The 25,947-nt window shown below is 45.8% G+C and overlaps 1 protein-coding gene across 1 annotated transcript in view; it reads left to right on the top strand.

The window, feature by feature from the left end:
• LOC146830171 (C-type lectin domain family 2 member F-like) overlaps nucleotides 1-25,947 on the top strand; it is a 259,769-nt gene that overhangs the window by 215,672 nt on the left and 18,150 nt on the right. Inside the window, exon 7 of the mRNA XM_085604415.1 lies at nucleotides 7,571-7,674. Coding sequence (XP_085460541.1) covers nucleotides 7,571-7,674 — 104 coding nt within the window. The remainder of the gene's footprint in view (nucleotides 1-7,570; nucleotides 7,675-25,947) is intronic.

The following is a 25,947-nucleotide window of genomic DNA, read 5'->3' as shown; positions in this document are numbered from 1 at the left end:
TCTTACCAAACAGGCGACACTTAGGATCAGAGGCAATGTGACCCGGGTCACCACACCTGTAACAATTGAAGGGCCCCTTTGGAACAGGCCTACCTGTCGGGGCCCCGTTCTGCTGCGGGGGTGGGGGAGGCTGAGAACCCTTCTGCTGGTTCCCTTGGGAATTACTTTGGGGGCCTTTTTGGACCCCTTCTGTTTACCCTTGTCCCCCCCACTCTTCTGCTGGGGACCCTGCCCACCTTTGGCGGAGTCTCCCACTTGACCCTTGTGGACCCTGGTGCTGAGCCAGCGGTCCGCCTCCTCAGCGAGCTTCCTCGGGTTGGACAGCTTGCTATCAATCAGGTGCTGGCGTAGCTCAGGAAAACATTGACTGGACAAGTGCTCCCATGCAATTAAATCAAGCAACCCTTGATAATCACTCACCTTGCTACCCTTCACCCAACCATCCAGTGCTCTGCAGAAAAAAGTTACATACTCCACATACGTACTCTCAGGGATCTTCTTAGTCTCCCTGAACCTCTGTCTATATAGCTCAGGAGTTAACCCATACCTGGTCATTAAAGCTTCCTTCATATGGGGGTATGAGGCTTGGAGATCTAAAGGTAAATCTAACAGTGTGTCACGCCCTTCAGCAAGGAACCTTCCCCACAACCCCGCTCCCCAGTCTTTCTCAGGGACCCGGTGTGAAGACATGGCTACCTCATAGGCTCTAAACCACTGCCCTATGTCATCCTTTCTAAAATACTCCTTTACTACATCTTTGGGGATGTACACCTTGGACTCTACCTGCACCGGCGGAGTGCTGCCACCAGAAGGAGCGGTGTCCAAACTTTTCGCCTTCAGCTCCAACTCCTTCAATCTTATATCATGATCCATTTGGCGTTGTTGTGCCTCCAAGGCCAACTTCTGCTTTTCCATTTCCATTTGTCCTGCCAACTTTGCCATCTCCATTGCATGCGCCCTGTCTGCTGCCCTGTCTGCCAGCTCCTCTGGCGACAGGACTCTGCTGGGCTCCCCAAGGTTGTCGGGCGGAACGATGTCCCCCGCATTCTGTGGGTCTCTTGACTCCTTCCAGGCTCTCAACGCCTTGGTGTACTGGACCTTCCTCTTGAATCCAGCATGGGGAACGCGGAGTTTTACACTGTAGCCTTTCAATTGCTCTACTGTGTATCCCTCCAGTCCCTCCCAATCCACCTCATCTATTCCAGAAATCACAGAGAGTGCTCTTCCAGCAGGGAGTGAGCCAGGCATGGCTGAAGCAATGGTCGATGTCTCAACAGTTCAAAAATGAAAACCTGTGGCTGCGTTACTTGGTCTGCTCTCACTATCTGGTGATTAATAATTCACTGTATGCAAATTACAAATGCAAATCCGAAATTCCACCGCTGCCACCAATGTTAGACTTGGGGGTCTCTGGTCGGCGCAAGGTTGTCCTTGTGTCAAGCAGGAACCCTCTCCTCTATGTCAGGGCGCAGGATAACCCCTTGTGAATGACCCTTGCTCACCCTCTAGGTGCGTGGCGTGAGCAGCCAAGGCGATTCCTCAGGCGTTGTTGGTTAAGCACTTACAATCATACACACAGTAAATACATCAATCCCCCCAGAAACGGACACCAGACTTGGATATGTAGAAAAATACGCTTCTTTATGTAAAAATAGGTATATATATCTCAGCAGACTTATCACAAGACCAATAACGTTTTCGCTATGCCACCAGGTTGTAAAGCCGGCAAATGTTCTTTGTTCGTAGTTTCAAATGGATACTTTGTAGTCTCTTGCAAATGTTACTTGTGGTTCCAGTACTTACAGAGATCGGCTCCTGCGAACGGGGAAATAAGGCGTTGCGGGCCCCGAGCCCGATACTGGAATCCTTAAGAACGTGCAGTTGCTTTTGGGAGTCGGCACGGGAGGGTGCGACTCAGCAGTGATGGGGCGCCTTTGGATCCTCTTGAGCAGGTGCGTGTAGTCAGGCAGGCGCGGCCCACGACCCTCAGCGCGGCAGTGCGGGGGTCTCCTCAGCGGGGGCGGCGCGGCCTGATCTCAGGGCGAGATCGCGAAGCGGGGTCACAGGGCACGGTCCGTGCAGCTTGGGACCCGGCGGGGATCACGATCGTCGGACAAGGATTCCGGCGGGAGGGGCGATAGCGCTTCAGCACGCTCCAATAGCAGGCGGTGGCAGAGGTGCCGGCGGCCTAGCCCGGGGTAGAGAGCGACTCCGGTCGGAGCGAGGCTCTCAAGGGGGGCAAAGGCAGGCAGGCTCCCGAGTGTCACAGCCCTAGGAGGGGCGATGAGGGGCGCAGTCTTCCTCAAGCGGGATACACAAACGGCTCGAGTTTCAGGACGAGCAAAGGCACAAAGAACCCACTGGTCCTGAGGTTCTGTTCAGGGGGCAAGCTCAGATCAAGCCTTTGGAGAATGTTTAAAGCACAAAGCAGCAAAGTCTTTTCAGTAAGTCTCTTCCTCTCCTTTCTCAGCAAGGCAAGCAGCAGACCAGCTCCTCCAGTGTCTTCTTCTCCTTCTAGTCGGGCAGAGGTTCTTTGTGGTAAAACAGGATTCTGATTTCTTAGGAGCCAGGCTCCTACTTTTATACAGTGATTCTTTTGTTCTTTTAGCGCCAGGGGGCCTGGGCCTGGCCCAGTCCAGTTCTGGAGCACTTTGTTATGGTGACTCTGCTCTTTCCTTTCAGCAGCAGGGCAGAGACATCAGCCGCTCCACAGGGGGCGGCGCCGGCTTTGTGGTGGCAGAGCACAGGTCTATTCAAGAGTCAAGGTGTACTCCTCCCACCCATCCTGGTGTCATCTCTCTACCCACCACCTGGCAGCCAACCTGTCTCTGGGGATTCCCCAACCCTGCTCCTTACTGTTGCTAGGCAGAACACACACACACAGCAGAGGCGGACTGAAATGGCCAGGTCAGTAAATACTAACTTTCTAAAAGTAGTATTTACAAACCCAGGATATTAAAATAAACTTGACTACAAGAAGTATTTTATTATTCTGAGTTCAGGCATACTAAACTTGACATTCTACCATGCTCTCCGAGTCCACTGGGGTCACAGCGTGTAGTGACTCCAGCAGCCCATTCTGGCCTATGGAGAGCAGGTAGCCTTCAATAGTGAAAAACGAAAATGTCTGTAATTCACTACTAAGACATGCCACACACATCAGGGCATGTCCTACCTTATGCCTACAATGCACCCTGCCCTTGGGCCTACCAGAGGGGTGGCTAATATGCAGGTAAGGGAAGGTTTAGGGACTGGCAAGTGGGGGCACTTGCGCAGTCAGCGCGACAGTCCCAGACTGCACGCAGGGTCTGCGGTGGCAGACCCTAGACACATTTTACAAGGCTGCTTTCTGTGGGTGGCGCAACCAGCGCTGCAAGCCCACCAGCAGCATTGGCATTCACAAGCCCTGGCACCCCTGGTGCACTTTACTGGGGACTGAAAGTAAATCCAATAAACCAATCATGAATATCAATTACAGGTACACTTTACCTAGGGAGCACTTGCACTGCGGCACGGATTAGCCGTGGCGCAGTGCCCTGAGCGGACAACACCAGCCAAACAATCGAGGCACACCATCAGAAAGTGGAAGGGAAACTCACGCCAAGGTGCCAGGTCTAACAAAAACCTTCCATTGACTTGGGATCAAAATTTAACTTTTATCTAGCAATGGAAAAACAGGCCAATTTGGTCTTTTGTGCTGTAGAAACAGCAATGACCATCCCTCCTCTGTGAGCCCTGAAGAATCTCTAAACATCTTCTCTTCTGACTTATTTCACCTTAGAGAAAGGGCAAAGATCCTCCGAGAATGAGCCCAAAGACAAAGAATCTGCCCTTCTGTGGTGATGATGTTTCTATGCTACTTCCTCTCTGGAGTCTCACACTTGTCAACCATCCAAGAAGTTAACTTATGCTCACCAACGTCAGGTCAGAATTCACAATGCTCCTGGTCAATGGAAAGTATTGAATTTAGACAAGCCAGTAGGAAGTAGCATCCAACACTTTGTATAAGTGAGGGAAGCAGACGTATTGTCTCACTGGTTGTTGAACATTGTTTAGAACACTGAACATCAGTTTTGGAGTATATGTCTAAAATCTGTAGATGGAGTCTCTTTAAAATGAGGTTTGCAACTCAATTTTTTTACCATTTGCTGGAGAGGAAATACTATTGCCAACCCATTTGTTGTTCACATAAGATAATATATTATCATCAACATGAGTTTCTTGGAGCAAACAAATGTCAGCTTTATAACTAGCTAAATCATTTAATATTTTAATATGCTTAAACGGATGTTTTAAACCCCTTAACTTTAAAAGAGACCATTTTTAGGTGTTTTAAATTATCCATTAAATAAAATAATAAAAAGGAAGAGTAAAACAAGTTGAAAACCAAATACCAAGAAAATGTTCTAATGACTTAAAGACACTGAAGTAGCTCTGGAAATTAAAACATAGAAAGGATGCAAAAGACACAAAAAACAACGTAGAAACAACAGAGAAAATTAATAACCGATGTGAGGTACATGCACATATACAAGATGAGCCAGCAAATCAAGCCTGTAGCCAATATATGTACAGAAAAAGGGCACGTAAGCGATGACAAATCCACTACTATGTCAGTTTATAAGTTCCTGTGTATCCATGGAGAGAGGGAAATGGTGGCTAAGTGACACTCGATGATCTGTAGGACGATGAAAGGACTTGGAGATGTCATCTTTCACATAGTTGAAGGATCAAAAAGAGTATATTTAAAGACAGAATTTTTCAGTCTGGGCCGTAGTGCAGTGAATTCCTTCCATAGGCAACTGTTTTCTTTGGAAAATCCTGATGGTTACATTTTTTTCTGACCTTTTAACAACAGAGAATGAATTTCTCTTGCAGCTTTTCTTATCATGACTAGATGGTTGTGTCATAGAACCTTAAATATGACTTGTCTGGTTTTGGTTTGACCTTTTCTATGGTGGGATGTAATAAAATGGGAGTTATCAACCTCAAATTTCTCTGAAATTTTTAAATCAATCGGGCTACTGATCATACACCCACTGAGTACTTGCGTGAAGCGCAATCCGCACATGAAGTAGATCATGATGGGCATCTCCTTCCGTTAATTAAGGGTTATTATGTAGCAAGGCAATCGATGCAGTTGACTTAATGTGGCAAAACCAGTATCTGTAATATCTATTCCAAAAAGGGGATCGTGCAGGCGACTCCTTCCGTGAGTCCCGATGGTCAAGATCCTAGGCAATTAATGCAGGAAAGCTTGATACGACAATTCAAACAGCACCCGCGTTCCGCCCGTCTCGGCTGGAAACTCTTTGAGCCAGGCCTGGACTATTAGCTAACATGCACTTTGGGTCCCAGAATGCAACACTATTTTGCCATATGTGTGTGTGTTCTCACTTCCCTCATAATGAAAAAGCAGCCTCATAAATTCACCAACACCACTGGACATCAGCACACCGTCCCTTGGTGGCTTGCAGGTTAATGAAGGACACCTTTGCTGCTCTAAAAAACACAAAAGGGCAATTGGGTTTTCTACACTGACTAAGTGACAGAAGGAGACAACCACACCTCAGAAGATGTCATTGCAATCACCTTGATAATGCCCCCTTTGTCCAAGATTGCTGTAGGTGCAGGCAGTTTATCTCTATTTCTATGCGGATCTCATGACTGTAGTCACAAATGACAAACCGCTGGTCCCAATATTTGACAGATCGGTGGGAAGTTCAAAACAACTGCAAGATGTGGACTTATTTGTTGACCAAAAGCAGGCACAGGTAATCAAGCTGGTGGCTCCTCAACACCCCATAGCGAAGCACAGCCTTGGTAGCCCAGGAAGCTTTTGTCGGGTTTCTTCACATCAGTTGTGTGGTTAACGGTGCCATGCCATGTGCTGTCACTACGGATGAACTGGTGGAGGCCTTGGATGCATATCCATGCCTACTGTTACTGAGGGAGAACATTGTAAATATCTCTTGTAGGCCCTTCTTTCATTGGAATACAGAGTGCTCAGGAGGCAGTGGCCACCATGACTGCTGGGACCAACATTGCCTCCAAAGTTTCGGTCGTGGAAGGTTAGCTTCTACTTATTATTCCTTTGATACTATTTAATTGTTTGGTGTGGGTGACTCATAACATATTGTAATACAATCCTGAAACAGAATGCTAGAGGCTGAAGTCCAAGAGGCTTCAACACCCATTGTGGAGTGTCCATACATTATAAGAGCAGTCGCAATTCCAGATACCTCATAGGCCTTGAGAATGAGCATATGCACCCACCAGGTCCGGGTAGTTGTAGCAGCCTTTCATCCTTTTCTAACAGGACCAGGCTTGATAAATGCTTGGAAGTCAACTTCCACCCTAAGCAGACCCAGATACAGACCTTGCTCTGACAGGGTGGGAAGAACCACCATTGATCCAAATGGGAATCAAGACTTTTGACATAAAGGATGCAGTAGGCTTCAAAATCACTTCATCTAGTAAGTGGCCTAATGAACTTTGGAAGCAGCAGGTTTTCTATGTCTTTCCGTTCCCTTTGAATGATTTCCACCATCGACTTATGCACCAGAATCTGTGAGGTCAAAAGCAGTTCATACCTGTTAAACCCGTCATCGCCACCTTCGGCTGGTTGATGGCGAAAGGTAAGTCTACAGCAACACCTCACTCTGCGTTGTTATCATCACACCAGGATCAACATCATCCTTGACACCTGCAGCTGGAAACCCTGACGTGATCACACCTTCCTGAAAATGTAGCCTCCAGAACTTGGTAAATCACAGTCTCCAGCTCCTCCTGTGATTTAGGTAGACCAGGATCATGCCTCCAAGAAGTAGACCTGCCCCTGTATTAGGGAGATGTTTGAGAGCATCTTGCTTAGGCATTTACAAGAAGCCATAGTTTGGCAACACAAAGCCACAAATGATTATCAGAAGTCCATGCAATAAGTCTGCATCCTTAGAGATGGACACAAAATGCTGGCCAATATTCAACATCAGCACTGTCTAGATGCCTGACTTCCGCCTTCATTTGTATTAACCCCTACCCCGACTTTGCCTTAAAGGCGTATTGAGTGAATCACATGAAACATCTTTAAAACAATCTGGAAAGTCATTCAGTTGCTCAACCTTGGCCAGCCCTGTCTTATGCAGCGACTTCTGAAGAGTCTAGGAATTGACTAACAAAAAGTAAGTTAGCTTCCTGTAATTGTATAATCTATGGATTGAGAGGGACAGACCCAACTCAGAAGGAGTGAGGAAGGAAAGAGAGAAAAGACTTCTGCAGGGGACACTATGGACATCCAAGCACTGTCAGTGAACGACACACACCAGAAACTCCACCTCTGTTAGTAATGAACAAGAATGGGAAGCGGAGGAGGCAATAGGTTCTGCTCCTAATTAGCAGGGTGTTCAAGAATTAAAGCACTAAAAGCTTTCAAAGAACTAAAAGCAGGAAATGATGTTGGTACTGATTATTGAGGTGTTTCGATTATTCTTATACCTTAATATGGTTAGTACAGATTTATATATATGTTTTCCTATATAGATTACTCACCACAGTTATTTTTCATGTGCAGAATTTCCTTGTGGAACTTACCTGTAAGCACCACAATTGGATCGGTCTGCGGAGGAGAGGAGATACATTCGAATGGGTGAACGGTACCGCTTGCAACAACACACTGTAAGTATTGGGGGTTTGGAGCCCAAACATTGACTTTGAATCTCTGGAAATTCAAAATTCAGATCAGGAGCTCAAAATGTGTTACTTCAAAGGATGAACAGTGTGGGGGGAATGAGTGATTCACATAAACAGAGTTGGGAGCATCAGGCAGAGAAAATGGCGCTGTGAGGTGGGAATGTTATCATTTGCAACGCCACATTTGTAATTTGTGTATCCGGTTATGTTTATTTTGGCCCCATTTGAAAGAGTTGTGATGACAGAGAATTATTTTATAACTTATAGAGCGAGGTAATTAGATGTCGTTGATCTGGCAGCTCTGAGTGAGATAAGGTTTATGAGTGAGTGAAGGAGCCTTGTGTAAGAAAGGATTATCAGTGCTTTAAGCATTGACTGATAGCCTCCACATTTTCTCATGTATACACCTATCCCTGCAGAGCACTCGCAACGATCAGGAGCCAGACTGGATGTGAAACATCTCTTATAGATCCTGCATGACACACGTGGCGACATTCGGGTTTACCTGTGACTCCGGACAACCCCAGCACAAGCCAATATAGCACTTTATAAGGGCACCGTGACCTCATGCTTATTTCAGTTAATTCTTTTTGACGCCTTTCGCCATCCTGCAAGGTTTTAATGACTCCAAATTTCAACTTTTTTTGCTTTTAGCATTCTTTCAGGGTGTTAGAAATAGGGGTCTCTAGTTGGCAATGGCTGGCGCCAATGTCCAAATAGGGACCCTTCTTCCTAAGTCAGGGCAAGTGGGCTACCCCCTTTGAAAACCCCTGCTCAACCCTGTGGTAACGTAGCACGAGCAGTTAGGCCTATCTCAGAGGCAGTGTGTGAAGCATTTATGACCATGCACAATAAGGCAGTAACAACACCACAAAAGGACACAACTTAAGTAGGTATAGAAAAATAGTATCTTTATCTAAGGTTTAACACAAGACTCACAAAGCATCTTAACAAGCCACAATGCACGTAAATCAGTATGGACTTAAAAAGGCAATAATGTATTCACCAGAACGTGGCACTGACTGAGTTCAAGGCCTGGGTCTACGAGACCCATTGCGCACCAGATACCTGTCGTTGGACGGGGACACAGTACGCAGCTTCTCGAAGAAGCGGAGATGGTGGCAGGCGGACTCCCAGCAACCACAACTCTTGGCTGCAGTGGTCCACAACGTGCACTCACAATGATTCAGGCACTCGGGGACAGGCGGGCTCTCAGCGGCTGCGGTGGCCCGGGCTGGTGGTGGCGATGACTCTCGTCGTACAGCTCCATGGTGGGCTCATAGTGGCAGCAGCTCTCGCTTAGCTGCGGCGGCCCACAGGACGACTCACGATGATGCAAAGTTGGCAAAGGTGCGGGCACTCAGCAGCAGCAGCTCTCTCTTAGCTGCGGCAGCCCACAGGACAAATCACAATGATGCAAAGTTGGCAAAGGTGCGGGCACTCAGCTGCAGCAGCTCTCTCTTAGATGCGGCAGCCCACAGGACGAATTACAATGATGCACAGCTGACACAAGTGAGGGCACTCAGTGGCAGCAGCTTTCTCTTAGCTGCAGCGGCCCACAGGACAAAGGATGATCTCGACCAGGCTGGCACAACGGCGGGCACTCAGCAGCTACAGCACTCTCTTAACTGCGGCGGCCCACACAGATTCAGCGAAGGTTCAAATTAAGGCGGGCTCTCGGTGGCGGCAGCTCTCTCATAGCTGCGGCGGCCCACACAGAGTTAACAAGAGTTACCAGTCCGCGTTCCTCACAGTAGAACTAGAGGCTCCGGATTACTCGAAGGAGGCCTCACCTGCAAGTAGAATCCCTCGCACAGGAATTCAGATGGCTGACGGGGCGAAGTCTAATGTCCCTGAGACTTCAGCAGGAGGCGTTCTCAATTCAGGCCCTCTGGTAGTTTCTTCAGCGAGCTTGGTGAAAGTTTCGAAGTCCTTTCCTCTGTTCACTCGGACAGAGTTTCGTCTTGACATCCACAAGGAAAACCCTTGAAAAAGGTTTTAGCGCAGCTTTTTATATCTAAAAAGTCTTTGTTCTTTAAAGTCACAAATCACTGAATCCAGCCCGAACCAGTTTGGTGGGGTCGGGGAGCACTCGGTTTACGAGGCGACTTCCTGCCCTTTGAGAATCAGGGGGTCTGCTATCAGACACCCAGTGGGAGGTGGAGCCATCATTCACCTTGCCAGGCACGGCCCTGATTAGATCAAAGAGTCACCCCTCCCCTTGCTCTGAATGCCGATCGCTCTCTCCAGCCAGGTCTTACCCAGCTGGTCCTGCTGCTCCAAAACCAGACAGCCAATACACATACAAGCAAAGCCTACAGGAAAGCTTAGGCAAGAAAATACCTCGTTTCTAGAAGAGGCATTTTCGAACACAGGATATGCAAATGATCCTTACTTAAAGATGTATCTCAATGTCCTGAGCTCAAACATATCAAATTCGAATTTCCTATCGGGTTCCTGGGGGCAGGTAGGATTATGGAATGTAATACTCAGCCCGCCCATTCTGGCCTATGAGAACAGATAGCCTTGCAATAGTAAACAGTGAAATGGAGGGTAACTCGCTATTAGTACATGCTACACAGACATACCTTAAAAGCTGCTTCGGTGGGTAGTGCAAATCAGCGCTGCATGCCCACCAGCAGTATTTGGTCGACCAGCCCTGGGCACACACAGTGCACTTATACTAGGGACTGACAGGTAAACCAAACGAGCCAATTATGGTTATCCCAATTCATTCAGTCATCTTTACACACGGAGCATTTACGCTGTGGCACCGATTAGCAGTGGCACTGCGCCCAGAGCATATAAATCCAGCCAACATAAAAGATAGGAAGTGAAAAGTAAAAGGGAGACCTGCGCCAATGATGCCAGGTATAACACAGGGATTTCACCAGCTAAAGTTATAGGCTTCGAACAATGTTGCACCAGCAGGAAGGATCTCCATCATGGACCGACATGACATCTGTCCCTGGTGCTTGGGCTTCAAGCACCACTATAAGGCCTGCAATAAATGGGTTTTGATGTGGTTCTCGTTCTGGTTAGTGGTATTTTTAATAGATAATAGGCGCTTATGGTTGATTCACCTAGTATTTTAGTGGGAATTGTATTATTCACGGTGCTAAAGGGTTGGGGAGAACCACCAGCCTCCCTAAATTATTGTGGCAATAGCAACAAAGAATCATCAAAAGGTATACCCAAGCACACGTAGAGTGTCAATTAACAGAGTTACAAGGTCATTTTTGCATAAGACAAAATAAATCAATCTTTGCTTCTTTCTTGTGGTTTTTCTTCTTTTAATACTCCTGTTTTAACAGTAGTTCACCAAGCCAACATGTGTTTCGTCGCCTTCGTAAGGTAGTACATGCGACTTGTTCACGGCTGAATACTGTCTTCAATAGTGGTATAAAGTGTGACGATAATTCCAGGTCACACTATCCTGTGACGCAAGGAGGTACCCTGTTAGGGGTTTATACACGCCGTTCAATAAAAGTTCGGATTTCCAAAGTATTCCATTCCAATCTTTGTGTTTCTTTTGCAGATCGTAACTGGGGGGGTGTCGCTACCTCCTCGCGCCGGACTCCAAGTCCGGCGCGAGGAGGTAGTTTGTGAGGCATGGGTGAATTTTTTCTGGAAGGGCTAGGTGACCATAGGACAGTGCTGGCAGCTGCTTGGCTTGTAAGACGTTTAATATTGGCTCAGCTGTTGGGCTGTGTAGTTGGCAGTTTAAGCGTCTCAGGCTGTGTATGACCCCAGCTCCCTTTGACCTGAGGTGTTTGAGACAGACCACTGGATTTGCTCTTTCATTAAACCAAGCACCCAGGTAATTGTAACTGGTACAGGTGACTATTCACTGTTCGCCTATTTGTCAATGCTTGGATTTCTTTCTGGGGGGGTTGCCAAAGACCATTCTTTTGGTTTTGGACTGATTCACCAGGAGTTTGTTCATCATATTGTACCTGTTGAGGGTGTTCGTGTTTGGTCTATGAAGATGATGTCGGATGCATATTGCATAGAATGAAGGTGTAAGCACCCTAGTCTTGGGGTAACTAAACTTGCTCCTTCCAGGGATTTTGGCAAATCGGCGGTATATAGATTAAAAAGTAGCAGAGCTAATACACATTCTTGCTTTAGGCCAGGGGTCTTCAAACTGTGGGGCGTGACCTCCAGGGGGGCCATGGAGTGATGGAAAGGGGGTCGCACATTCCCAGTCACACTTCTGCCCAGGCCCTTAGGACTACAAGGGCTTAAGAACCCCTCCTCCCCTGTCGTGTGTCTCAGCCCGGGCTGCTGCAGTGTAGCTATAGCTGCTGTGGGTTCGGCTGGGCAGTGCCTGGAGTCTTAGCTCCGGCACACCCCAGTTTTTCACAGGTCTTTAAAGACAATTTGCATATTTTTATGCCTTTGTAAACTGGTTAGCTAGGCTTAGCTTTTTTTCTGGTTTCAGCACCCACTGGGCCCCCACTCTGCCTATTCCTTACATTTGTATTTTACATTTACTGCTGTAGTGTGAGAATGCATTTAATGAAAAGGAATATAAAGTAGGGTTGCCAAAAGAAAAATCCCTGCTGTGTGTTTTTTAAAGAGCCTGCAAAGACCTCCTCTTGACACTAAATAGAGTTATAAATACAAAAGTATGTATTCATTCGTTATGTGACTTTTTTGTCTTTGTTCTCTTTAATTATCAGTCATGGATCATTGAGGCAACCCAAGAACACAATTAAAAGTGCTTTCTATTTATATTTGCTGTTCTAAGTATGCACAGATAAGTGCTGAAAATACAGCTTTAAGTGACTGCTTATTGTTGTACAGTCTGGGCCATCAAAATAATGAGCTGGAAACCCTAATCATAGGACTGTAAGTTTATTGCAGGATCAGCATATTATTTATTTCCTCCACCCTCGATCCCTGATTAATGCCATAATAGGAATTGTTTAACTTGTATCTTAAACCCTACGCCACCGTCAATAACATGCTGAGTTACTTCAAGTGTCTGGGAATGCACCCTGCATTCAGACAACTCACTCCTCATTCTTGCCCTTCACTTTCACGCACACCCTGCACTCACAGCGATCACAATGCACTCACACTGATCACCAAGCACTCACACAATTCACCCACTCCACGTTCACTCACAGTAATCACTCTGCACTTGCGCTGTTCACCCTATACCTCATCCTGCAATCACACGAGCACACTACTCACCCTGCACTCATGTGACACTTCATTCGCCTGTCCCCCTCACTGCTCAATCTGCAACTTGCTCAAACAAGCCGATTATTAACCATGCATTAATTTGTCCCACTCTGCACTTACATCCGCACCCAAATTCATATGGTCACCTCACTCACCCTGCAGTCACTCCTCTTACCCTACTACCACACTGTTGCATCACTCCCCGTGCACTCACATGAGCACTGTCGTCACCCGCACAGTGCAGAGTGTTAATGTGCCTTCTACAAAGAACATGTACCATGCAGATCACAGAACTGAGTGTGAGTAAACTATGAGTAGTGCTATAAAAAATGAAATGTTTGTCAGAATGTTGCTATAGAGAGATGAGGTGCATTGTTGGTGAGTGGTAGTGAGGGAATTCATGGAGAAGGAGGAAACTGAGGGGCATCAAAAAAGACTGTTGCACCGTATGCGACCAGTGCTAGGGCGAGCCCTGGCTGGGAGTGTTAGCCCCCTCTTCAAAGCTCAGGTCTAGTGGCTCCCCTGCTTCTGCCTATTATTATTATTATTATTTACATTTGTGGTGCGCTTCTGTTACCAAAAGGTGTCCTGGGGCTAATAACCATCTGCTGCCTGAAGGCAAATGAGAAACACACAGAAGGGAAAGGAGAACCAGACAAATGGGGTAACCTACAGAGCATAGAACCATGTTTTTATATCTTCCTAAAGGATAATAGATTCTTGGTGGAGTGAAGCAAAGGAGGGTGCAAGTTCCATAACTGCGCGGCCTGCACCAAAACAGCGAGGCTGACAATTCATGCTCTCCTGAATTAGGGAACAATAAGCAGAGTGGCACAGGCCGAGAGGAGCATACGGGTCCGACCCGTATGCTTGGTGAGGAGAGATGAGAGGATTAGAGAAACAGCAAGGGAGTGAGAAAATTTGATTGAAGAGATCAGGGATGAGGAGAAATGTAAAGTGCCGAAGGGAAGTGTGGACATGCAAGAAGTGAGTGTGAGCCAAATGTGAGGACTTCTGTTAATCTGCGAGAGAAGATAGCTGAGAGGTGATCTGTTAACTAAAAAGAAAATTTGATGAGATATGGGTGAGGCACAGCAGCGATAGGGGAAGAGAGAGAGTACTGGGGTGGGTGCTGAGCAATGATTAGTTTGTAATAAAACATGTGCCAGGGCCCACACCAGTAGGCAACTGTAACTTTATTAACCCACCATTGCCTTGCCTGCGCGGCCAATGACAATACCTATGCAACCACCAACCATAACACTTGTACAAGTGTGACTACTCAGACTATTTGAAGCTCCCAAAGCTATAAGAATGGCATGGGTGTCAGGAGTTTATCGTTTTTAATGTATATTGAATTAATAAACAGCTGCTCTGCTCATTTCTAAATTACACAGACAGAGCCACCATGTGGAAGACTGTCATAGTGCCAGTGTGCACAATTGGGTGCCAGTGCGGAGCACCGGAAACCACGTGCTCAAATTAGGCACTGGTGCTGAGATAACAGCGGAGCGGGACGTTGGTTCAAGAAGGTGTGGAAGAACAAAGGGGAGATGTGAAAGATGAGAAGGAGGACTGGAGAGGAGTAAGATACAAATTGACAAACATTTGAATGGAGAGACTTGAGGTGAATGAGAAGTGCTGAGGGGCCTGGGAGTGGATGGGTCAGAGAGACCGTGAGATAAATGCGAGAGACTGTTAGAGATGAGGGCAGTGAAAAGACAGAATAGCAAAAGATGATTAAAAGGTGAATTGAGAGGTTGAATGGGGAAAGTTCGTAAGTTGCAAAAAGGGGTGAAAGAAAATGGGCTGCAAAATGAGAGAGGGATCTGGGGTTGGGGAGGAGAGGAGAGGAGAGAGGGATGGAAGGGAGGGGGTGAAAGGAAAGCGGCATGGGTAAACTGCTTAACTCTAACTAGTAAGGGGGACCCTCTCTTAGAGAACTAAGATCAGGGAGAAGAGGAGAACGCAACCAAGAGATGTATGACAAGCTCCCTCACAACCTATATTTCTTTGGTTTATATGTACAGCATCAGATAAGGGCTACACATATGATTGTACAATTTGTCACTTTAGCCATATGATTTAATTGTCATCATTTTATTTATTCAAGAATACATATAAAATATTTTTTTCTTTTCCTTTTTTTTAGAAGTACAAAAACATGAAGCTATATATTTACATTTATGTGCAGTATTTTTTATACATAATTATACACTCCCAAACATTTGAGAAACAAATATAATGTATGATTCCAGACTCCTACACAGATATATATAATCAGCTAACATCAGACTCACTCAATCACAACCATAACACATTCACACACCATCCAATATCAACCGCTCTTCATATCTGGATCATGGGGAGACCTAGACCTAATTGGTCTCCACACACCTGTTGATGATCTCAATTCAACAGGGTATCAGAAGGTCGAGGCGCGTTTCGGTGGGTTGGAAACAAACAATGGACCACCTTCCTCAGGGCCATGCCAAATAAGCTGACAACCAGACAAGGGGTACCTACAGAATATAAAGCAATCCATTTAGTTAGTGTACGCCCTTATAGTAATTACTCTGTCTACATATTTCGATTGGACTAAGGAAAAACAATTTCTAATTAAAGTTCGTCACATGACCTCCACCAACATAGACTACCAACACTGAGTGTGTCACATGCAGACTTATCACCGAGGTTTCCCCTACTTACATTGGGGAGCACCTAGGGAAAGATACATGCGGGAGAACAGACTCTCAATTTTAAGTCTAATACAAATCATTCACAGTTAGTCGGTTATGGTGGAATCAAGAAGTATTATACAGCTACAAAGATGAAATGTTTTTTAGGGTTGTTTAAAGAGACAGAAGAGAAGGGTGAGAGAAAGTGTTCATGCATTTACATAGTGGTGTGAAAATATATAAGTTCACGGTGACTCAAATTGTGTGGTAACTCTTTCCGAATCTAATTTTTGATCTGGACACATACTTATAATGAGTGTATTAGTGCACCTTCAAATTGACAGAGGCCACGATAGTTGAATTTCAACTGCTGTGTGCAAATATAAAAACAAAGAACGCAACAATCTATTAAAAACTAATGAGCTCATGAGTTAGTTATGCAGAAGACTCTGGTTATGCAATCAGTCATCTTACCTAGTTGTAGCTCTAAACTCAGTCCTATATGCTCTTAATGGATACTCCATATATATGGGTTCTGTACCCGTAAGTGATCTTCCTATGAGATTAGTGTGCATAAGTAATCATCAGTTCGATTAGTGGAATACCATAACGGTCATATTATTATAGTTGCGATTTTCTGCACTCATCAACGATGTGCGCTCCACAGATTAGTCGCTCCGTTGTAACATTTCAAATACGCGAAGAGTATTTGCCCTAATCATCACTTACTATGGGCCCTCTCGGGGAATACCTATAGTGTAAAATGATAAAGCCTTGTAAATGAACGTTCACCCATCACCGACAGCATGGGTAGTACACAATTATTTTGCGGGCCCAACATGTGAAATAGGACTCAACACAAGAGTTACATGCGATATTGTAAAAGGACCATAGTCTGCCCATTCGGTCAGTTCCTGTCCGATGTGAATGACTTAATGATTGCACTACTGGGCATTACTTTTTCCTTGCTATATAAGTCCCCAGCGCTACTATATGCATTATCGGCTCGACGAAAAAGTGAAGACGCACTATATTAAATTAACCATGAGTTGCCAGATAAAACAATGTGTGTCCGTTTCCATTTGATGTTCGAAGGCTGGTGGCGGGTCGAGAGGCACGGCGTCCTACTGGGGCTATAAATGAAGTAACTTTTAATTTCTGGAGTTTTCACCTATCATAGTGAACACGAGGGAAATTTGAATCTGGATTTCGCCACATAAATTGAGGATTTTATGTGTTTTTAAGCAACTGTGGACCACTGATACTAAGTGTGGAATAAAATTGAGGATTTTTTCGTATCCATTATTGGGAATTGACGAAAGATTTAGCATTTTTACAAAGAGCAAGAAGTAGTGATCGCGATATGTGAGCGATCATCATAAGAATGGAGGACTCTGATTATTTCCCTGAGGAGGCCCCATTGGGGCGAAACGCGTTGGCTGTATTTCGAGTGCTTTGTTCGATCATCTTGCGACATTAAAAAAGAATACACCGCATATCATTGAAGTGTCCGGATTGATTTACTTACTGTACACTTGTACATTTTTGTAATATTTGTGTTGCCTCTCTGTGTGCTTTTTTAAATGTAAATTATTTGTATTAGACTTAAAATTAAGAGTCTGTTCTCCCGCATGTATCTTTCCTTAGGTGTTCCCCAATGTAAGTAGGGGAAACCTCGGTGATAAGTCTGCATGTGACACACTCAATGTTGGTAGTCTATGTTGTTGGAGGTCATGTGATGAACTTTAATTAGAAATAGTTTTTACTTAGTCCAATCGAAATATATAGACAGAGTAATTACTATAAGGGCTTACACTAACTAAATGGATTGCTTTAAATTCTGTAGGTACCCTTTGTCTGGTTTGTTAGCTTATTTGGCATGGTCCTGAGGAAGGTGGTCCATTGTTTGTTTCCAACCCACTGAAAGGCGCGTCGACCATCTGATAAACCCTGTTGAATTGAGATCATCAATAGGGGTGTGGCAACCAATTAGGTCTAGGTCTCCCCATGATCCAGATATGAAGAGCGGTTGATATTGGATAGTGTGTGAATGTGTTATGGTTGTGATTGGGAGAGTCTGTTAGCTGATTATATATATCTGTGTAGAGGTCTGCACCATACAATATATTTGTTCCTCAAATGTTTAGGAGTGTATAATTATGTATAAAAAATACTGCACATAAATGTAAATATATAGCTTCATGTTTTTGTACAAAAAAAGGAAAAAAAAAAATCTTTTATATGTATTCTTGAATAAATAAAATTATAACAATTAAATCATATGGCTAAAGTGTCAAATTGTACAAATCATATATGTTACCCTTATCTAATGCTGTAAACATAAACCAAAGAAATATAGGTCGTGAGGGAGCTTGTCATATATCTCTAAACTGCTTAACTCTGCACAAGACCGCCAGGGTTTTAAGGGACCCCTGCTGCTCCCGGCCAGGGCCAGATGAGCTTCAAACGAGGCAGCATGTATTCCTGCAGAGTGGAAGGCCCTTCACAAAGGTTGACTAGACATCTTTCTGATGTTAATTGCTGTATTTTGGTTTTAAACTGGTACTGATTGGATGAAATCTTTCCTCTGTGTTACTGTGTGTAAAAAATGTCAAAATAATGAAGCAATGCTATCCCAAAATACGCAGCATCACATAACATTGTTTACATTTTATCCCACACATTTTAGTCAAGCCTGTCATGTCTTTTTATTCTCACCTGCCTCATATTTCCAGTAGCCCTGCCTACAGGTTTAGACATTTTTGGCAGGAGGGGGTCCTTACGCCTGAAAATGTTGACAGGGGGGTCTCGGCATCCAAAAGTTTGAAGACCTCTGTTTTAGGCCGATGTTTGATGGAAATTTACTGTCACTATCGTAGCACTGGTTTTGATCCTAACCCAGGTCCCCTGATGGAGGGACATTATTTCTGTGAGAAGTTTGGGGTGGATCCCCAGGAATTTAATTTATGCCATAGAGTTTCCTGGTCAACTCTATCAAACCTCACGCTATAGTCCACAAAGCAGCAGAATAAAGGTGGCTGCTTATCCGGAGTGGCTCTTCATAATTTATACTCTGTGCTATTATCTGTTGTTGAGCAGTCAGGTCTAAATCCTGACTAACTGTTAGGAAGGATGTTTTTTCCCGTGGCCCAGTTTTCCAATTCGGCCAGTAGGATGTGGGCGTAGGCATTAGCTTCGATGTCCAATAGAGCTATTAGCCGATAGTTGGCCAGAATTGAGCGGTCTCCCTTTTTGTACATTGGATGAAGGATTGAACCCTGCCATGTTGGCGGAATTGTAGCTGTAAGGAAGACGTGGTTAAAGAGTGGAGTGAGGATCCCTGCCCAAAAAGTTTGGGCTGATTTGAAGACTGCTGCTGGCATTCCGTTAGGTTTCAGAGCTCCATCCCTTCTTATTTGTTTAATGGTTTTAGCTACTTCTACTTCTGAGATTTTTAAATCCTGCTTATCTTGGGGATTTTATGTCTGTATGGGATCGAATGCTTGAGTTTCACCCGGCTCTCCATTGTAGAGCTGTTCAGTACAGTAAGCCCATGTGCTCTCTACTACTCTGTTCTCCTTAGACTGAGCCTTCTGTCCACTTAGGGATCGATGAGCTTTCTGAACCTTCATCTGCTGGTCGGCTGATGGAAGAACTGAGCACAGTGACTGGAGGGCCCAGGAAGACTGGGTTCTCTGGTGCGATGGATGTTTGCGGGATTAATATTTGTGGTGATGTTTGTGATAAGCTTTCTGGTGAGTTAATTTGAGCTGGTTTGGTTTGGTTGCAGCCTTGATGGAGCTGGTCTGCTAATATTGTGGATTGAATCCACCAGAGTAGTCAGTATTGCTGGTAAAGGTGACCACAGATCAATAATTGCTGCGCAGGAGCAGGTGCTTTGCGAAGTTCGATAGGTGTTCTTTATATGGTCCATTTTTTTGTTCAGGTCCACTTGGCTCAAGGCTATTTGGAGTTCCATCTTGGAAGATTGCCAGAGTAGAGCTTTGGCCGTTATGTATTGTGGATTGCTGAGTTTAGGAGACTCTGAGGCTGACGTTCTGTATGAGTTGTCTTATGTTTTGAGTAGTGGAATGAAAATATATATTCCTCTGGGGGATCGAAACAGCTGTAGGGTAAGCTCCAGTGTTTGTTCTATTTTAGTTTCTAGGTTTTATAGAAATGATGAGGTTCGATCTCTCAGCTCTTGTTTATGTGGGGCTTCTGGGGAATCTAGAGCAGTAACCTGTACAAGGTTTGGCGGGGGGGGGGGAGATTGGTTGAGGTTGATGTAACTGAGCGACTATTATTATAGTCTCTCCTGGGGCACTCAATGTCAATTTAGATCTATCGGTGAAGGATGATTGAGGTCCATTGAGACGAAGCTCGTGTAGACTTTTGGCTCGGTGACTGGCCTTGAAAATTATGGAATGGGCCTGATTACACCCCCTATGCCAGGGTAGGAGTAGGATTGGCAATCCTTAATAATGGGACCTGAGTTGTGTGAGTCGAGGGGGAGGCATGCTAGAGAGCTTTTTGTAGGAAGGGCCTCATCTTTGCTGCTTGGATTGCTGTCAGGGAGGTCTGCTCCTGCTGAAGTTGGAGCGCCATTGTAAAGCGCAGAGAGCAAGTATTTGGTGATTGGACCAGCGGTGGAGATCTTGTGCTTGCTCTTCATCTTAAGTGGCCCTAGGATCTGACCTGACACTGAGCAGTCTTGGCTGTTGTGGAGGGATCTCGGGAGGATGGGCCTGCGCCCTCATTCCTGTCAGCTGCTGACTCAAACCGACTACCGTTTTCCTTTTTATCATCTTGTGTTGTAGGGAATAAATTCCTTGGGTGGTGGTGTAGAAGATTCTATTTGGGGAGGTGGAGGTCTGAGTCCCGTGGCCGGTTTGTCTTGATTTGGATTTACTGAGGGTGTAAGATAGGAGGGCTTTCTCTCTGCTGCTCCTGAAACTTCCCGGTCTGACTCTGTGGCTTAAGACTAGGCCTTGCTTCTGGGTGTCTGCTAGATTTCTGATGAGTAGCTCCTTAAGCGCTGCTTTTGAGATAGATTTACAGAGGCCGTGGGGTGCCCAGAATTTGACAAGCTCAGTAGTTACAGGCTATAGTATGTCTCAAGCTGGTGCCAGGGTGGTTAACTTACCATTATCTGTTCTAACTGGAACTTGGTAAGTGCTGAGCTTGATTAAAACTTCATTGAGGAAAGATTTTGCCACATTTTGGCTACTTATGGGAGCTAAAATAGGAGCCTCTCCTGGGTGGATGAGACGGAAGGCTCAAGGAGTCAGTCTGGCCTCCTTCCTCCCATCGGGGATTTTTGGCATCACAAAGGGATTTGCAACAATCGTATATCAGGCTACACTGCCCTGTAGTTAGGGCGACTGTTGTTGACCTGCTGTTGTCATGTCTTCCTATTAGGCAGATGATATGCCTGTTGTGCGCCTGGTGTGCACTTTGAATACCTCTGGGGTGCGCCTGGGATGCGCTTGGTGCAGGGGTTTTTAACAATTAGGGGCGCTCAGGGAGGCCACAAGCCGCACTCAGTCTGTCCAAGCTTCTTTTGCAGGGTCCATGCGCCCTCTCACCTCGACTGTCCCACAGCTGTCTCCACAGCTGTAGCATTCACACTTACACACTCCGGTGTCCGCTTTATGGCGTCTTAGTGCTTCCAGGGTGGTGTCCCCCACCGGGGTGTCGCAACCAGAGAAACTGTGGTAGCGTTGTGTTCAAGGGGGTAATAATTTGATCCAGGTATGCTGTATGTGGCAGGCAGGCTTCACTGCAGTGCAAGACGAACCAGCCTATTGCTGCCCGCTTCCACGCTGTCAGAGGACACCCACGGCTCTAGGTGCTCTTCATCGGTGCCACTCCTCGCTGCACCGGAAGTGCTGACGCCAGCTACTGGGGGGAAATTGAGGGCAGGAGGGAAAGCAGGAGAGCGGTGGAAGAGTGGAGGAAGAGCACGGCGAACGAGCTCCTGCTCTGGCGTGAAACTGGCCAAAGGACAGGGGAGTATCCTCCCCACTCTCCTGACCCTCCCTTGGGAGGGTCCCCTGAATCTGTCCAACCCTCTCCCATGGGTACAAAGGGCTTACCTCGCTGTAGTACCCTAGATTCTAAATGGACAAGATTCTGACCTTCGACCGTTTGGACACTCTGGACTTCAACTGGGCCCGACTTCATCTCCCTCTCCGTCCAAAGCATCCTCTGTGCCCGTGCACCATACAGCTCCATGCTGGACCTGTGGAGCATCAAGGACAACTGAAGTGTCTCCCTTGGGGTGAAGGAGTCACTCCCCTGCATTCGCAGGCATCATAACGCAACTGACCAGTCTACTGATCCTCAGCTCTTAAGGACTCCGACGGCTCCAGCAAAGCAGGAAGTGAGTTTCTACGTGCTTTGAGGTCATTTGCAAGTGCATATGCTTTTGGGTGATTCCCCAACTAAGTTCATTGGACTATCGATAGCCCCAACCTCTCGCACATTTTGTACAAAGGACTTCGGCCTCCTCGCACTCTGTGCCCTGAAAGCTGTTGTTTTGTGAAACTGCTAGAGGTCCCCTCGCGACTCCTGTGCCTTTGGCCTGTGGGTCCATTTGAGGGACAATACTGCTTTTCGTGGACACCCCTGGTTGCTCCAGGCCTTCCCTGACTCCCTTTGCTGTGGTAAGTCTCTTGGTCCTTGCTGGGCCAGAACGTGACCTTCCTTGACTTTCTTCATGGGTTGCCGCTGCCAAGGTTTGTTGGTGCTCCCGCCAGACACAGACCCCTCAGCACTCGACATCCTTTGTGGGAAAGCTTGTATCCGGTTCCTGGTCATCCTCAACGTTTCCTGGTCCCCGTGGCTGCAGAGTCAAGGTTTCAATCTTCACACCTGAAGCACCTGATATTGGTGGGCATTCGTCTACCGAGCCCCTTGTCACTCTTGCGGGACCCAAACTCTGTCCCCTCTACTTTCAGGTTCCTTCCTTCAAGAATTCACCTGTGGGTTCCACCAGACACTTTTGTTCTTTCCAGCAGTGACATTTCTTTGAAGACTCCCTTTGAGATCGACAACGGTTTCTGATGCCACTTCAGCCCTATGCAGCCGGCTTCCCTGGCATAGGTCACTCTAGTACTTCGGTATCCACACGTGGGGTGACTCTCCAACCTTCTATGTTCCAAAGGGTTTCCTCGTAATCTACTGGGAAGGGTCCTTAAACACTAAAACTGCAACACCGACTCTCCCATTGAATTGTACGTAGCACGCTGTCGTGTTCTCACACTGCAACCGTCCTCCATGGGGTCGCTCCTTACTCACTTTGGCTGGTTCCTTGGGGTCCCAGCAATTCTACAACCTCTAGATACTGTCTTGACTCGAGTCATGGTTCTTATTCCACTATTTTAGTATATGGTTTGGTCTCCCCTCGGAGGCCACTGTGTATTAGTGCTACTTACAATTGTTTCTGTGCTACAGTATTGTGTGCTTTGTGTTTATATGCGCATAGCAGATACTGTGAGGTATTTAATATATATTCTTATAACTACTGTGTGGTTCTCCTTTCATTTAACCAATGCAATAAGTTTGCATTCTTGTAAAACAAGCTGCTTTACACTCCTTCTGGACTAAGTCTGATGGCTGCTCTCCACAGCTACCACTTGGATAGCTTTCTAAGGTTATCTTTGATCTCTTAAATCACCATAAGGGTTGTTTGGACTGGTGCAAGGTGCCTACTTTAATCAGTGGACATCATATACCTGGCCAACTTCTCACACTAAGGGTACAGAAGGGACTGTATAGTGGTACCTCAAAACAAGAGTTGGAGCCTGCCACCAGCTTAACACTGACTAACATCTTTATTTGAGAGCACATTCAACCTATTGTGATAACATTGGACCCCTTGTAATACGTTTTATCTGGCAGTCACAAGGTATTGAGCAGATGTTTTATGATAGAAATAAAAACGTGAATTGCTGTTTTGAATTTTGATTTATATTTACTGCCTCTGGACAAAACTTATAGATTAATAATTGTTTTCAGTATTTTGCCTTAATTTCCTGTGCATTGTTGTACCATTTTTATGTCTAATTAGAGAAATAATGAAAAGCTGAATTTAAGAAATGTCTACTACATATGGCCCTCTCTTGTCCTTCTTCAATTTTCATGAGTATTAGTTTTCCCCACGCTCCTACAGAAGAGAAACCACAACATCAAAGACAAACAGAAGATTGGTTTGGTATTCCTTCTTTGTATTGGTGCAACTTTCTCCAGTAGTTTGGCTTCACAGGACACTTGTCACCATTTCAAATATAGCCCATGCCCCTCGTTGAAACAGCCATTTTAGTAGAAGTTTGCAATCCATTTCAACATCACCTTTGGACTTCTGGGGAAGTCCACATCCCTCTGCAATGTTGGGAGTAGGGCAGGAGTTTTCTACTGGGGCGCTATGCCGTAATTCACCGATATGGCACCCTATGGGTATTAGCTGTCATTTAAAACTGTGCTGCTAAGGGGGGCATTTTGTCACCAAGCTCTAGATATATAAAGGGGCAGGTACAATCTAGCACTTCTGCCCTCAATGGAGGAGTCTGGTTGAAGCACCTGAGTGTTTAGAGGAGGTCATGACCCATTAGTCTTGAAGGTGAAAGAGCTCATATATGTCTCTTAACATCAATCGTCTCATAGGGTTTGTTCTAAGAGCAGGGTGCTATAATTTTCAAGATCCTCAATACGAGATGCCTATTGTTAGTTCGAAGTTTATCACAACAGATAAATGATAAAGACACCATGGGGTACGGTATTTATTGGGTGGAATAATTAGCACTTATTACGGGTTTTTCCCTAGGGTGGGGCATAAGATGAGCTACCGTACATAGCAGAAATGTTCAGTCCACTAGTAAGAGGGCAAGGTATGAGGGGCTGTACTTATGACACCTGAATCACCCGCCTGTGGTACAGATGTTGGTGCCACAGCATGAAGCCTCATTGTTGGATCAGAGGGTGTGCTTGAATGATCCCCAGTGCTAAGGGGCACTCGACTGGCCCGAGTGCTAGTTGCAATGTGTGGTCTAAGCCTCTGAAGCCAAACTGTGCACCAAGGTTTGTGTTGAAGCCCCTCCCCTCACCAGCGTTACCAAAAGAGATAATGCGCATTTTTTGACAACGGCGCTTATATGCTCACTATTAAGCCGGCTCTTGTTGATGGCCATGTCCTTCTAGGTGGATCCCACAACCACCACATAGACTACAGACTTAGGTTCCTTTGGCTTTTGGTCGATCTCCTTGCCTTTTCTTTCCTCCTTTGGTGCTGGAGCCACTTGATCTCTAAACGCGGCTGTCCAGTGATGCTATCCATTGCAGCAGTGTGGTTGTTTTCATCATCATGGTGCTTGGCCATTCTTGCAGTGCCAACCCTTGCTTGTCTGCAGTCTCTGAAGTGTCTTCTCCCAGGTTCTCATTCAACAGCCAAGCTCTACCATACTTACTCATCTCTGCTTTAACTGGTTGAATCAAGTGCTGCACACTGTCCTTGTACTTGCTCACAGACATTTGCAGAACACCTTTATCAGCTGCCATGCCATCCTCTGGGCTGTTGACCCATTAATGCTCTGTACACAGGCCTCCATGCTTCATGCTACCGGCCCTTGCAACTCCCACATTGATGGTGGTAGAGCAGCCCCCCCCCCATCACCCGAGCAGGTGCTGCACCCTCTTGCCGGTCTCTGGTTTTGCTGTCAAACTTGTGCACACCCCACACCGCTGACAAGTGTTTGCCAGAGCTTCAAGTTACACCGATAATTGTCGCAGTACTGCAGTTTTAATACATAAGCTGTTTCCAATTTAAGTCACGAAAGCATATAACGAAGACCTGGAAGTTTACACACAGTGGTAAAGGGTATGTTTGGGAACAGGAAATGGACTTTCATCTTGGTTACACTCGCCACATCTCCTAGGCACCACTTTAAGGACACTCTCAAAGCTGTTGCTATAGTTACCATTGGGCATAACAGTTGTAGCCGGTGTGCAGTCATGAACCCAGAATGGATGTTGGGGGAGCAACTCATGCACACAGGACAACCGCCTTCAATACATGGACCCAATCATGGGCTCTAGCAGACTCATGGAAAGGGCGTGGGGAATTTACCTATCATTACCACCCTGTGAATCACCCTATCACCTAGATAACTTACTTCTTCCCTCTATCGACCTGAGAAGGTTATCTGAAGCATCATAAATCTTTATTTCGGTCTTAGGACCATAAATGTACAAATACGATACAATACATATCCACACTAAAAAGCCAATCAGAATATAATAATAGCCAGGTCTAAGAGATGTCAATAAATCCATAATCTAAAATTCATTAAATACAAATTTGGTGACTTTTATGCACATATAGTCCAGA

Source organism: Triturus cristatus, chromosome 5_1 (genome assembly GCF_964204655.1).
Source record: "Triturus cristatus chromosome 5_1, aTriCri1.1, whole genome shotgun sequence".
In the NCBI taxonomy this organism is placed as follows: domain Eukaryota; kingdom Metazoa; phylum Chordata; class Amphibia; order Caudata; family Salamandridae; genus Triturus; species Triturus cristatus.
Note: the sequence above shows the minus strand (reverse complement) of the source record. Positions and strands in the feature narration are given on the sequence as shown.